At 41.3% G+C, this 16,256-nt stretch overlaps 1 protein-coding gene across 1 annotated transcript in view; it reads right to left on the reverse strand.

Moving 5' to 3' along the window:
• The window catches only part of sntg2 (syntrophin, gamma 2), a 77,092-nt gene extending 61,699 nt beyond the window's left edge, over positions 1–15,393 (reverse strand). Inside the window, exon 1 of the mRNA XM_061244375.1 lies at positions 15,245–15,393. Coding sequence (XP_061100359.1) covers positions 15,245–15,313 — 69 coding nt within the window. The 5' untranslated portion in view covers positions 15,314–15,393. The remainder of the gene's footprint in view (positions 1–15,244) is intronic.
• Between the last annotated feature and the right edge of the window lie 863 nt (positions 15,394–16,256).

Consider the following 16,256-nt stretch of genomic DNA (forward strand, 5'->3'; position numbering starts at 1 on the left):
ATTATGTAGGCTAGTAATTAGGTATGGCTTGTTCTGCTTAATTCTATTTATAAATCAGGCAAAAAAATAGCATTTTGTTTATTATTATGTGGTGGTACAAGGCCTGAAAGAATGCTTGTGTCAGAATGGCTAGCAGGATATTATTCAGGAAACAATTTAGTGTAATGCTAACCTTAAATCAAGTACAAACTATAGTACTTGTATGTATGAGTACTCCTAAAATGTTTAACACCTTCATCATTCAACACATTTCAATACAGAATGCAGTTTTATGCCTGAATTTTTACATTTCTTGCCCATGGGCAATGAACATGAGTTCTCATTAAAAAACAGCATTAATAATATAAAGACAGATAGAAACAAAATGAAATTAAAGGACACATAGATTGATAACATATTTGGTTATGTTATTATATTTTAAAAATAACTAAAAATAAATACAACATTTTAATTTATAAATTGCCTATTTTCATGATCACTGTTTTCAGGCCAAGATCTTCTTGTTTCTTGGGTTTTTCAGTCGAAATAATCAAATTAAGTCTACTTTGATTTAATTGGATTGACCCTTAAGCTGGCTGAGTACAATGGATTGAATCTAGGGGGGAACTCATTACACTTGTTTCTGTCTTTTCTTTACCTCTCTGCGTTTTCTTTTTGTTGTTTTTATTTGCAAATTGATAGCTCTTTAAACAGGACATAATTTTTTGACAGCTATAATTATATATAAAACATATAATATGGTAAAAAGGAACTTAGTTCAGATGAATAATACAGTATATGACAACCCTTAAGTTCCTCTCCACTACACATGAATCAACAGTGATTGAAGGGCTATCTCTATCCATCTGTCTATCTGTGAGTCCCTACAGCCCAAAAGAGCTGCGTTGATATTACATTCTTCTGAAATGTAAAAAAAAAAAACTTTCCAATCAAAAATGGGTGGAGAGAAAGATGAGAGGAAACCCCTGCTGGCCCTGAGACATACATACTAGTTCTTATGCACACTCTACAGCCCTGAATATTTCCAGAACTCATCAGAATCTGTTACTTAAAGAATAAGCAACATAATATACATAAATCTTCCTGTAATTTCTACCACAACAACGGCAGGTACATATCCTCATTTCCGTATCTTGGCTCATTTGCTTGTTTGCTTCTGATAACTTCATAAGAAAACAAGGGAAAGTAGGAGAAAGGGAAACAACAGAATGAAAATGGAGGCTTGAAATAATTTGAATATCCTCATTACTGTAAGCACATAATCTTTTTGAATTGCATTGTTTGCGACACTGAAACATCCAGGCTCCAGTACACACTGTATGTGTTCAAACATGTTTTAATTCTCAATACCACATTGTAACAATTATTTTAGGTAATGGCCTAATCAATCTTATTACTAACATACTGTAGGTCTTATTTTATTGACTAATTCTTCACAAAATATTTATGTTAGACGTTTTTGATTGGCTCTTTATGATCTGTAGCCACTGTGACCTTCATTCTTTCTTCATTACTTCCTTCCTTATGTACCTCAATCTCTTTAATTATGGGATCATACTCATGAACTATTGTTCATGGTTATTAATAATTTATTAATGACTTATTAATGAACACTATTATGAAGTGTTACGTAATTGCTTTCCCTTCACCCTTATCTTGTTGACTTCTGGCGTTTACAGAAGTAAATTATAATTAATATTGCAAAGAAAATGTGAAGCCCAGTGGGTAATCGCATCAGCCAGTACGAAAAAAAACACCACCATTGTGTGAGAAGCTCTATTAAATGAGCTTAAATGCCAGCAGCTAACATCTTTAACAGTCCAGAAAATATCAATTTACTCATTACCACTACAGTGGAGCAGGGTCAGAATAAAGTCTACCTTTTATCCTTCTCCTTTTTATGGTGCCATTGATGCATCCAAAGGGACTTCAGACATGTCTTCTCCCTTGCTTTTACTGCCTTGTCAATTAGAGCCGAGTGTCAAGTTACCTTTTTGGGTTAAACCCTCGATAAAACAAACCCCAAACCTGAAAGACAGTGGACGTCTTGGTATTTCTTCAAATCGCATCCTTGTGTAAACACCTAGTAAAATGCATTATAGTTTGCCAATGTTGGCTCTTGTCTTTCCACCTGATCCAATACAGTAAAGTGATTGCATCTTCCAACTTCAGGCTAGGAATCACATCAGTGAGCAAAATTTTGTATCATAACATCTCCTTCTTCTCAAAGATCAATACCCTTTGACCCTCTGACCCTTTGATAACTCCATGGTGCATTCTTTGAGTATTTCATTTCTTTACTGATGATGTGATTTTCCATCTTGGTTACTGTGGCTCTGTAGTCTTTGACCTACATGACAGTGAATGTGACTCCCTTGGAAATGGATGCTATGAGCTTGTGATTTTATTACACTGGAGGGTCTTCAATTTTCTTGCCTGTGTATCTTGCCCGTGTATCTCCAGACTTGCATTGGAATGTGGATTTTAAGACTCTTCTCACAATAGCCTGCTCAGATAAGATCCTTCCTGCTATTACTCTTTGTATTCTATCCTGTAAGGAGTCTGGTCCATCTGAACCCAATCTGAAATGCCTCCTGTAATTTCAGCCGTCCTCATTTTGACAATGAATTTGTCATGCGGTACCTTATCAAACGCTTTTTGGAAATCCAAGTATATGCTGTGGGCAGCACCCTTAATGAAAATGGCATATAATAAACAACATGGATAATGAAAACAGCATTCTGGACCAGTGGCAGTGACCTAATAGCACAGGCTAGTAAGCTGGCCAGGGGGGTGTTACATATAAGATATAACAAGCCATTATACAAGTAGCTGTATGGATGTGGAAGGGGTGGATTCTCCTGATGCTGCAAAGGGAGAACTTGCGCGACTGGCTGGTTGCCACTAACCAGACAGCACACAGAGATAAGCGGCATGGGGGCGACGTAGGTGCTTTGTCACGTTTCCGAGAGGTAGTCGGGATGTAACATGGAGGTAGTTTTCCCATCACTAAGATGGAGCAGGTACGTCACTTACCGCTGCGCTGCTATAGAATCAGATTTGTGTCAAAATTATCAAACAAAACATGTATCAAGTATCAAATAAAACAGAAAGTTTGTACAGGCACAGAAAAAAAATCACTTCTTGAAATCAATATATTTCTTTGCAGCATTTATTTCTTTGTTCTCAAACACGAATGTTTTGCTTGATAATTGTGCCACAACGCATGTCAAAAGTACAATGCTCTCTTGGATAATTTTGACTCTGATTCTGCAGTGACATAGCCACTACATCTTAGGAATGGGCACTACCTCCAGGCTACGTCGTGACTTCCTCCCCCAGATGGAGCACAATGGTGCAGCTAAATCAGCGCATGTAGCTCTGCTGTCAGGGTATGAGCCCTACACATCCGTTCAGTCGGGGTCACAACAACATCCTTAGCTGAGCAGGAGTGAGACACTGCAGAACCATCAGCAGTGATCGAGGCACCCCAGTTTGTGTTTCAGGTGGTGGGTAGACATCCGGGCTGAAATGTCAGCCAGGCATGCGGAGATATGTGTCTGAACTTGTCGGAAAGAACGAGTGAGGAAAGGATATGAGTGTCATCAGCATAGCAATGGAATAACATGTCATCAGCAGAGATTGAAGATGTTGAAATGAATGATTCAGTGTAAGGAGGGTAGAGGAGATGACCAAGCATTAAGCTCTGTGAGACAATGGTCATGTAGGGGGAGAAAATAGCCCCTCCAAGCATCTGGTGGGATTGGTCAGTAAGGTTGATGAGGTTGATCATGTGTGGGCAGAGCCTGAGATGGCCAAGTCTGTGAAGGAGGAGAGGAGGATCCAGTGATTGACATAGCTGAAAGCAGCAGTCAAGAAGAATGAGGATGGAGCTGAGAGACTTAACTCTTATTTACTGAGTGAAGAGTCTCTGTAACTGCGGGGAAAGCAATCTCAGTTGAATGGCCAGACTTAACCTGATTGTTTGGGGTCAAGCGGGTGATTTTTCCTGTCTGGACTTATCTTGCTGAAAATGCTGAATTTAATATAAATAAAATACATAAAGAACAATGTTTGTTTGTGTTTTGAAGTTTTTTCTTTTTTGCACTGGTAGTCCTGCCAGGTAGTATTTCTTCTCCCTCGTTTTTTTATTATAAATGTTTTATGGACAAGATTCTGAAAGCCAGGCAGCACTGTTAGCTGCAGATTTTGATTTTTAAACATTATCTCTGCTCTTTTTGTGATAGTACTATTTGTACAGGTACATAGACTTCAGTTTATCCATCCATTTCAGTTTAAACATCATTTGCTGTGGTGTGACTGTTGGAGCTAGGGTTGTTTCCCCTGATCAAAGCACTAATAGCCATTGTGGCAAGATCAATGTTGGCAAACTTATTAAAATGATAAAATGGAAATCTTTCATTTACATAAGTAGTCAGACCCCTTGCTGTGGCACTACAAATTGTGGTCAGGTGATTCTGTTACTTTCTGTTACTTTAATTATCTTTGTGGCTAGAACTTCATTGGAGTACACCTGTGGCAAATTTAAGTGATTGGACATAGTTTAGAAAGGCACATACCTGCGAATCAATTACTAAGAAATTCCAAATCTTTCAAAGATTCTTCTTTTCACTCAAACTGTTATGCTGATGAAATAATTTGTAATGTGTGTTCGATCTGTATTTCGTTGCACGTCGCTATGGATAAGTAATGTCAAGTAATGTAAAGTAATGTATATAACGTTAAAGTAATGTAAAGTAATGTATATAACGCCCCTCAATTCACACTGCATGTCAGGACAAACACCAAGCCATGAAGTCCAAGGAACTCTCTGTACACCTTTGTGATAAAATTCACTCTGTGACAAGGCATAGATTGTACAAGGGTATAAAACAATTTCTAAAGCTGTGTTCCCAGTGAGTGAGCATAGTGGCCTCAATAATTGTGAAATGGAAGTTCTGACCAGCCAAACTGAGTGACCAGGCAAGAAGCCAGGGAGGTGACCGAGAACCCAACGGTCACTCTAACAGAGCTTTGTAAGTCCTCTACAGAGATGGACGAACCTGCTGGAAGGACAACCATCTCAGCAGCACTCCATCAATCAGGCCTTTATGGTAGAGTGGCTAGACGGAAGCCACTCTTGAGGCATATGACAGCCCACTTGGAGGACTCTGAGAGCATGAGGAAAAAGATTATCTGGTCTGATGAGACAAAAATTTAACTCTTTGGGAAGAACTCCGAGCACAATTTCTGGCGAACACCAGACACTGCTCATCACCTGGCTAATACCATCACTGCTCTCAGACTGAGGTAACAGTTCACCTTTCAGGACAAGAATGACCTGAAGCATACAGTCAAGACAATGTTGGAGTGGCTTCTGGATAGTCTTTGACTGACCTTGAGTGGCCCAGCCAAAGCCCAGACTTAAAACCCATAGAACATGTGGGGAGAGACCTGAAGATAGTTCACAGATGCTTCCCTTTTGATTCCCCTTTCCGAATCTTTGAAATAATTTCTTAGTATTTCATATGTCCCGCTTTTTTTGATGGCAACATGTACTCAAGCTGTCATGTTATCCCAGCATTATTTGACAATGTTCCAAAGAGATGTTACTGAATGCTTGGTTTTTATCAGTCTTCAAGTGCCCCCACAAATACCCATACCTAATTATTTGCTCTTCTTTAGTCTTCAAGTAGTTCTTGGAAAGCTTTAAAGTAAATTTTTCTAAATCCTAAAACTTTTGAAAAAAGAATTTCCAGGATCAGATTTTAAAAAATCCCAGATTTTCAATGTGGTCTCAGACTTTTGGACATCACTGTATTTCTTTAGAAGAATGTAAAAAATATATATTTTTCCTTCTGTCATTTAAAAAAATCATGTGTGTGAATTTATAATGGCATTTTCTTTAGAGAAAAGAAAAAAGAAATAGACGTGATAATTTTTCCATTGAATTTCTTTGGAAGGAAGTAACCAGTTCTTATAGCTGTGAAGGCACAAGAAAGTCTTGATTACCCTTTATTATCAATTTGTAATATGCCTGACCAGGCATGGGATTTTGAATCACTAGAGTTAGCCTCTGTTTTCTACTATCATCCTTCCTCCCTGAGAGCAGAGACACTCTCTCTTTTATCCAGAACCAGGACACACATAATTTCTCACAATGAGGCACTAAATGGTAAAGGGTCTGCATTTACATAGCGCCTTTATGCAAAGCACTGTACAATTGATGCTTCTCATTCACCCATTCTCACATACACTATTGGCAATGGGTTGCCACGCAAGGCACCAACCAGCTCGTCAGGAGTAATTGGGGGTTAGGTGTCTTGCTCAGGGACACTTTGACACACCCTGGGCGGGATCAAACCAGCAAACCATTGACTCTAACCTCCTGAGCCAATGGAACCCAAAAGTCACTAATACTCAGGCGAAAGTGAAACTTTATGCGGGGGAACCTCATCCACAAACTATTATTGCATCAGTGCGGGAATAGAGGCTGTGACTAGGAGAGCTAACATTCTATGAGGGGGTGGAGCCTGCTCAATCAATCCATTATGACATTGGTGTTTTAGCTCAAATGGACCAAATGGACAGAGTAAAGGAATTTTATGGCATTGTAATGTGGAGTGCTAATGAGAAGCAATTTCATCGTAGATTTTCTACCATAGCAATAACTGCCACAGATTATTACTTCCGCATTTCAATGGCATATCCCTCCGACTGTCCAATACACTGGAAGGAATGATGCTGCCATTTAGTTGCATTAGCACTCAAATGTGAGTTATATTAACAACATTTTTATTTTTGTTTTGTTTTTGTTTTTTATTTTAATTTAAGTATATCCATTTTATGTGAACAAAAAAAAAACTTGATGTCCTATGTTTAGTTTTCTTTTTTTAAAAATGATTTTGCTAGCTAGAATTAGCTAAGATGCCAAGACTCACTCATCGCCCACATCCAGCGGGTGAACTATAGAGTGGCCTGTTTCAAGCAGGCAGCTGAGCGATCTTCAGGAGGCCTAAACCATATGGTGGGGGCCAGGGGTGGGAGAAGAAAGAGGGAGGGATTTTGGAGCCTGTCTGGTCTCTCATTGACCTGTCGGCTGTTGGTGTCATCAGTGATGATGATGAGGGGGAAGAGGATGAGGTGGAGATTGATGATGAGATGGATGATGATGATGATGATGATGATTAGTGATATGAGAATAAACTACCTGTAGTATCATTTGGCTATTGCAGGAAACTATTGTGAAACAAAATAGCAAAATGTATATTGATATGAGTCTAAAATGTGTTATTGGCCTGTTTTTCACCACTAGAGAGTGGTTGTACCATGTTAATGACCTTTCCATTTGATTCCTGGTGTCAAAATTAAATGGAAAAAGAGGGTTAATTTGTCTTTATATGATGTCTTGTTCAGGAGTTATGAAACTTGTGCGTGCATTCAAGATGGCCGCCAAACAAACCCCATGGCCCATTAGTTGTACTTGGCAACATGAAAAATTCTTAACGAGACACCATTAGGGTCCTAAAAAACAGAGTATAAAAAATGGGGGTACATGGGAACCTATTTCACCAGCTAGACTGCTTATACTTTTTCAAGTTGAATTGCCCTATTATTATTAACAGGAAACAGTACTGTTGGTTTTTGAAACAAATGCAAGGAAACCATTATGACAAAGTTGAATTAATCGAAAGAAAATGTAATTTGCTCACATGCACCACAAATTCACAAAAACAGTTTCGGCAGACCACTTCATGAATATTAATTTATTATTCAAAATCAATTGCTTGGAGGTTGATTAGACCCAATGCTAACTGAGCCTGACTGGAGGCAGACACACATTTCCTCTGCCTCCTCAGTAAACAAGAGCAACAATTTAGTCTTCCTGTGATGGAACAGCTGGTGAACTTTAGCGGCTGAACGAGACTCCTCTGTACCAGTACAAACATTATTTCTACTTTAAATGCTTAACGTTAATGGTTATGCCTAACCAATTAGTTACGGACAAGTTCATTATCATGCTTTACTTGTAGAATTGAGTAAATGTCCTTACATGATACAATGTTAGAAATTATAGCACAAAATAAAAACAGAAAATTAGTGCATTATGGCGAGCAGTACAGGCATACCTCAAATGCATCACAGAACCATCGGAAGCTATTAAAGCGCACGTCCTTGATTTAAAACGGTTGCATCGGCTTTAATGAACTTCAGCGTGACGGTAACTGAATGATTTTGATTTTTATAACTGCAGACAAGGCTCTGGAGTCTAGAAAGTCCCAGCTTTGAGTAAATAACAAAGTTGTCATCAGTGGGAAATAAACTACAACACAATTTTGTGGTGGAAGCCACCTGAGACCTGGCTCAAAATCATATGTTCCTGAATGGCATTCTGAAGGCTATGCAGATCCCTGTAATCACAACCAGGAGACACCAAAACACAGAGTCCATGAGTATTCATATACGGTCTTCTACTGATTTCGCACTTTTCAAAATCTGTTTAAAAACCTGCCTGTGATGGTATATCCGTATCATTCCGTGTGTCGTTTGTACTGATTGCATGTTGTCTGTGACTGGAGCTCATACTCACAGTACAGTGTACAGCCCTGGAAACATGCTACAGTCTGACTTTAAGTACAGACCATGCCACTTAGGTCAGGTCACATCCTGAGTCAAAGATTCCATAACACTCCTGGAGACCAGACCACATAATCCATCATCTCAGTAACAGCAAACAATGTGACTGAAACAAATACGGCCATTTTGTAATAACATCATAATGACATAATTAACCAAATCAATTAAAATGTTGTCAATTTCTGTTGTCATTCTTAACAGCACATTTTCACATCGTGGTAAAAAGAGTATGTTTTCTTGAAGGCAATAAACAAGCATGTATGTTAACTGTTTGGAAGGAATTATACTGTACTTCTTGTGTGAAATGCAACATTTTTCTGCATCTTGACTGAAAAGTTACTGTATGGGTGAGTCGTTTCCTGTTATATTCAGAAAAGATAGCCATACCAGTAGAGATCTCCAGATGAATGAAAATATGAAAAGTATAAATCTGAGCATTGCTGTTTAATATTCTGGGCCTTTCCAGATTATATAATGCTAACAAAGCTAAAATTCATCTTAATTGGCCAAGCTAATTCACAATATGAAGCAATTGAATCATATTCTAAAGAACTGCTCATTTATTCAAAGAAATTGAATAATAGCAGGATGTTGTTTTTGTGAGGCATCCATTCTCCGCATTATAGGCCCTGAAAAGAATTACCCGAAAACCCCGGTGAAATCTCAGCGCTGGAGCCAACATGGCACCTGAATCTCAAACAGAAAGTACACACGGGGGGAAAGGGGCAAATGAAAAGATTGCCTGCTGGGACGAATCAAGGGTTTTTAACAAGAATCAATGTTTCAATGAGAGCATTAGTGTGGCTGCTTTCACGCCCGCGGGCCCTCGAGGGGAGCCGGTCGCACAGTGGGGCCGCAATCAATCCGACACTCATTTGTACAGACTAATTCCAGCGAGGACGATTCTCCCGTAATGAAGCGGGGTGTGACCTTCGCCGACTCATACGCCTCTCCCCGCCGGCGTTTCCTCTACCCTCCCCCTGACTCCCTCCCGCCTCCAAAACAAGTGTATCTCGAGTGTTCGAATCATTTTTAGATATACTTCTTAATTCAGCCGTCGCTTCCGTCCGTGTATTCCGTCCGTCTCCGACATTTTGGGAATCCGGGACGTAACCTCGCAGTAAGCTCCTCTCGATCTCTGCGATGGCCTCGTTACATTACATTACAGTCATTTGGCAGATGCTCTTATCCAGAGGCAAAAGGTACTGATGGAGATTATCAGTGTTAATGTGGGAGGGAGCAGACAGGCGGCTTGTCCTCTAAGACATGTGTCGCCGGTCACTGAATGTTCTCACCCTGCAATCCCACCAGCAGTCTGGCTGAAAACCTGCCTAGTGAAAGACTTCCTTTTTGGATATAACTGGCCAGAGTCATAGCACAGACATAGGCTGTGTTTCATACAAAGGGCAGATAACTGCTGCTTTGTTGTCTAGGTTGGCACCTGCCTTTCTGCATGTTAAGGTAATCTCTTGCAAAAAGGAACGGCTCATAAAGTTAGCATCTACATCACTCCATGTTTGCATGTCATGCACTAGAGCTGATGTTACAACATAGAAGGCCTCTGGTCTGAACACAATGAACTTGTACTACCTAGTTCATGATCATTTAGTAAAACAAACTTACACACTTTTGGTAAAACATATTATACTGTATACTGGGCCCATTTTTCACAGTTTTCTAGCGAAGGTATGATAGAGTTCTATGGATTAGTACCATTATATAATTAACCGGCTAGATTATGGAAAGATCTCTGAGTTGCAAGACATCTAACTCATTACTCAAATGCATATTACAATTGTTTTTAAACTCACTATACTTCCTGGTGTCTGCCCAATCACAGGCCACCAGTCTAATGAAAATGAATTTTTAAGGTTACCGCAATGATTTATGGGATATTCTACCCGCCCAAGGATACAACCGATGCTGCCTTCAAATTTATCCAATGAAGGCACCATATAGTAGGCAGAATTCTGCAATGACTACGAAGTGGAGCAGCAGATTAAAGTTCAATTTTTACTTGCCTTAAAATGCAACCTTACAAGTCATGGTCAAGGACTTATTCTGGAACGCGGGCCACGTCAGTGCAATCAATACTGTAGCTGGACGTGCTATCCAAGAGCAAAGGAATGTCATGTGTATTGATGCCTTTTTACAGCATGTTGGCATACACTAATGCAGGGGTCCTAACGTCAGATTTCTCTAACTGTCTTTAAAGAGAAAAGATTACATAAGTCTTTCAAGAGTCTGAGAAGCTTAGCCTTTGACTGCAGGGAAACCCCCATTTCCCATATCGTCCAGAGAGTGGATATACAGTACAGGAGAAATATGGAGAGGGGAAATGTGGAAGGAATGTTCTGGAATTAGGGAACATAAATATGCCAACCGGTGGCCAGTAAAGGGGAATAAAAGCAAAAAAGCAGCATATGGCGTATCTCAGCAAAGGCAGTGCATTATAAAGAATAAAAGAACCGTTCAAAGTGGAAGAAAAAGCCCATTGTGCTATAAAAGCTTTTTGTGAGGCGTGCTGATAATGTGGTTCACAACAAACCAGAGGGATGTAGACAGCTGTCAGCACACCCCAAAACTGGTCTATGGGAATTGGCCTATAAATCAATGCATCAATGCTTATTCATTTTTATTATATACAGAAGAACATTAAAGAAAAAACCCTTTAAGAATGGTGGTCATTCAACTCCGATTTTGAGGTTTTGAAAATGAAGTCCAAATACAGTATAATACAGAGGGGCAGCCTGTAGCCTAGTGGCTAAGGTGCTTGACTGGGACCTGGAAGGTTGGTGGTTCACAATAAGATCCACGCATGCCTGTTGGGCTCTTGAGCAAGGCCCTTAACCTCACATCACTCCAGGGTGGATTGTCCCCTGCTCAGTCCAATCAACTGTAAATTACAATGGTTAAAAGCATCAGCTAAATAACACATTATTATTATTATTTACATTTGAATGATTTGTTACTGGAATAACTATGAGCTTATCTTTTAAACAGGCACTCATTTTGAATCCATATGCAATTTTGCAAGTTATTAAGCAAAAAACAAACAAATAAATAAGTATGAATAAGTGAGCTTTTCAAAAGTCAGAGGATAATAAAAACCCTGCCTATCACTGACAACTGCTGGGGGAAAAGCTATTCATCTTGGGTTCTCAAAAACAAAGTGCAAACTGAAACATAATGTCAAAAGGAACGTTGCGTATGTGTGTCGATTACTGAGAAACTGAAATCTATTTACCAAGGAAAGTCTAAGAATGATACATGGGGCGCACTGCTAGAGTTTTATTTTATACTAAATATCCATGTTTTGTTTCATTATTCTTTTTCAGAAATAGTACAATAGGAAAGAAACTCCCTTTAGATGGACGCAAAATGCAGTTTTAGAGAGATGTATTTTTGTTTTGTAATAATTACATTACATTATTGGCATTTGGGAGACGCTCTTATCCAGAGTGACATACAATTGATTAGACTAAGCAGGAGACAACCCCCAAGAGCAATGCAGGGTTAAGGGCCTTGCTCAAGGGCCCAATGGCTGCGCGGATCTTATTGTGGCTACACCGGGATTAGAACCACCGACCTTGCGTGTCCCAGTCATTTACCGTAACCACTACGGTACAGGGCTACCCCGTAATTGAAAACAATTGACGGCACACTTTTCCGCATCGGTGATAATAATGAAAATGTAGATACTGCATAAAGAGCTTCAGAAAGCATAATTTCTAATACTACTTCCAGGTTCATACCCCGTTCTATTAACTGGTCAGCCTATAACTTGGGATTGTACTGTACATACAGTATGAGGTTTCCTGTATTAAACATATTGTATTTCATATTGCTCTCTCAACAAAACTGCTTTCACAGAACACTTCACAGAGACAGTTTCTTCACAGGGAACATGAAATTTAAAGGAAGAGGGATTCAGTCATTAGACTATTCCCTGCCACATGACTACCAGATCTCCCAATGCTTGAGGTGTACTCCAATAAAGTTCAACTCAGTCAATAGGCGGCAGTATGATAACAAGTGGCAGCTGGAAGGAGCTCAGAGGAATTATGTCCAATTAAGTTTCCCTGAAAGCAAGTGTTGCCTTAGAAATTAATTCAAAATAACAAGGCACAATAAAATAACCATGCACAGGGGACCCCCCTCTAGACACAGACCAGAGGCAAATTAGGAGATAAAGTTTGTTTGTGTACTTATTTTAATGTGAAATGTTTTTAGAACAAATAGACAACATTGCCTGTCGCACAAGCTTAGTCAGACCTAATTGATCTGATTCTGACTGCATTTGTCTCAGAGGACAAGCTAGTCTCTGATCTCCTAAACTGACTCTGAAACAATGGGACTGGCCACAAATATAATTGGGCACTGCAAATTTGGGAAGATGTAAACAAGGGGGATAAAGATTTGTGGAAATTGGTGGAAAACAAAAGAAACACAAAAGTGCAAATACATTAGAGATATGTGAAAAATAAATATGTGCAAATTTATTCCTTGTACAGAAAGCTAACTCTACTTTTAAACAAAGGACGATGTATAATATTTGCATATTCTCTTGATAGGACAGAAAAAACAAACTAACAAAAAAAGGTCTATAATGATACATTCATATATTAGCTAATTGTGAAGGGGGAGAGGGGGGCAACAAATTTCCCTTTGGTCTTTTAATTGTAATCTAATATTATAAGTTTAAAATCCGAAGTTTGAGTTAGAGTGGGATCCGTGTTGTTTTTTCCTGAATCACAGGAGTAATTATAGACGAACAACCTCTCTATATAACAGGACAGAATGAGCACAGACCGCCACACCGTGTTACTTCTCCAACTCCAATTACTGCAGACCATCATCCCCCCCCCCAAAAAACAGCGAGTGATGCAGACGTGATAGTAATTTCACCCGGGAATTAACGCGGCGCGGACCGCTAGCTGACACCCTCAGACGTACGCTCGCACGTCGACCGCGCCGCCTTCAGCTCCCCCGTTCGTTAAATCGTTCCGTCAAACCTCTGTCGGATCTCATCAATCAGCGCCGGCTTAGGCTCGACTTCATCAAAGAAGATCAACCATACCCTCTTCTGCAGAGGGTGTTGCTTTCGTGGATTTGAAGTGAAGACAGACGATCACCCCGTACGCGTACAGCCGCCTTGTTTTTAGTGTAAAACACGTGAAAACTAATCTGGTACCTCTCAGACCCCCCCACCTCGGGCATCGAATTGCTCACGTCTTCAAAAGTATTCCACTAGGGATAGCGCTCCAACATCCTTCCACTGTTATTCTGCCTGTCGTATTTGGCTAATGACTGAAATGCCTTCCTTTCATGAAATGAAAGCCTGATTAGCAGTCTATTGAGTGATGAATGACTGGGCGAATTCAGGATTTAAAAATAATGTGCGTGTGTCTGTACAGTTTGCGTGTACATGTGCACAAGTGTGCACGTGTGTGCTTCATACAAGTGTCTACATGCATGAGAGTGTATGTGTACATGGGAGAGACTGTATGGTAGCATGTATTGTGTGTTTGCAAGTGTGTGCGTGTGTGTGAGAGGCTTCATCAAAACAAAAACGTGTCACCCTTTCTGCAAATGCTTTCTGTGATCGATCTGCTATATCTCCATCAGACTTACTAACATGCATCAAACATGTGGAGATCTCTCCACATAAACAACTGAAGAAACATTTCCACTGACATGGCACTGACAGTGCTCTTGAGATGTGACACAATGAAACTTATGTTTTAAATGAGTATGACCAAAGAGCAGTTTGTAAACTGGTCTGGCTGTACAGGAGAAAAGCGCAGCAAAAATCACTCAGCTGCCTAAACAAGTTCACCTGTATGCAGTGAGTATCTCTCTTCCTCAAACATCACTTCACACTATAAGCGCAGAAACCATTGCATGTCCACAGTAAAACAGCATCACTTAATGAATAACGCATACAGGTCTCCAGCAGAGCCAGAAACAGATATAAAGACGAGAGAGGGGAACACCGCGAGAGGGAAAGAGGGATAGAGGGAGAAGAACAGAGACAGGGGGTTAAAGGAAGAGAGAACAAGGGATAGAATGAGAGGGGGGAGAGGGATAGAGGGAGAGGAACAGAGAGAAAGAAAGGGCGGAAAGGGGTAGAGAAAAAAAGATAAAAGGTGTGTGGGTCAGAGAGAGAGGGGGAAGAGGGAGAGGAGGGGGGGAAAGGGATAGAAAGAGGAGGGACAGAGGGATAGGGAGAGGGAGAGGAAAATAAAAAGAGGGAGGGGGAAAGGAGTCGAGAAAGAGAGAGGGGTAAAAGGAGAGGGGGTCAGAGGGAGAGAGGGGGAAAGGGGTAGAGAAGGAGGGATAGAAAGAGGAAGAGCAGAGGGATAGGAGGGATAGAGGGAGAGGAAAAGAAAAAGAGAGGGGAAAGGGGTCGAGAAAGACGGGGTAAAAGGAGAGGGGGTCAGAGAGAGAGGGTAGGGAAAGAGAGATAGAAAGAGAGGGGGGACAGAGAGAGTGGGGGAACGGGGTAGAGAAAGAGAGATAGAAAGAGAGGGGGGACAGAGAGAAAGAGGGGGAAAGACGGAGAGGACTGATAAAGAACAGGGAGGGGGGTGAAGCGGCTACTTGCCCAGGTCGGCACTAGGAGGCTGGCGGGTCTCTGGATCAGGTCGGGGGTGCGACTCCCGGCCTCGTTCATCTCCCGCGGAGCGTCGGGCTGGCAGCGCGCAGCTCACGCGGAGCCGCATCCGGCATCTACCCGCCGCCTCGGCAACGTCCGTCCCCCTGCTCCGTGCAGCGAGAGGCAGAGCGGAGAGAGACACACCGCCGCTCTGTCTGAGACTGAGAGGAATCTAATCAGACCGGCCCACGTGCCACCAGGCCCGCCTCAGCCAGCTTAGCTCAGCGTGGCAGGCCGGGGGGAGGGGCCGGGGAGGGGGGGGGGGTATTGAGGGGGCGGGCAGGGGTGGCGGGGGGGGGGGATCAGGGCAGAGGAGAAAGAACGGATAACAAGCTGCAACTGCGCAGACGGGCGGTTGAGAAACTGCTGCAATCCTGCGCAGATACGGTATGCAGTGACAAATCTGTTAGAACGCACACACACAGTGGGTAACCAGCTTTAAGTATGCAGACACATGCAACCCCTTGCAATTCTGCCAGGCAGTCAGCATCCAGCCCAACTATGCAACTGCACAGAACAGGAAACTGTTGAAATCTGGTGCAGACAGGCAGCCACAAGTCTTCTTAAACTGCACACGTAGTCAGTAACCAGGTTTAAGAATGCAAAGGCATGCAACCCCCTGCAATTCTGCGGAGCCACGCAGTAAGTATCCAGCCCTAACTATGCGGACACACAGACGGGAAACTGCTTTAATTCTGCGCAGGCACGTAATCAGGAATCGGCTGCAATTTGCACATACAAAGGCAGTCAGAAATCAAGCTGCAATACTAAGCAGAGATGAAAAGGAGCAGAAATACGACGACACTGCCGGTATCAACAGAACTATCAAAAGCTGTGGAGAGGCATGAGATACTGCCTCCTCCACCTGCTGGCACTGACTGTTTCTCTGTTCATTGTGAATTTTAAACATGGTAGGCGCTGGTGTAGAGTCAGTGGATCGCCCCCTGCTGGACATGTACCA

The sequence above is a fragment of the Conger conger genome, chromosome 1, assembly GCF_963514075.1.
Source record: "Conger conger chromosome 1, fConCon1.1, whole genome shotgun sequence".
NCBI lineage: Eukaryota > Metazoa > Chordata > Actinopteri > Anguilliformes > Congridae > Conger > Conger conger.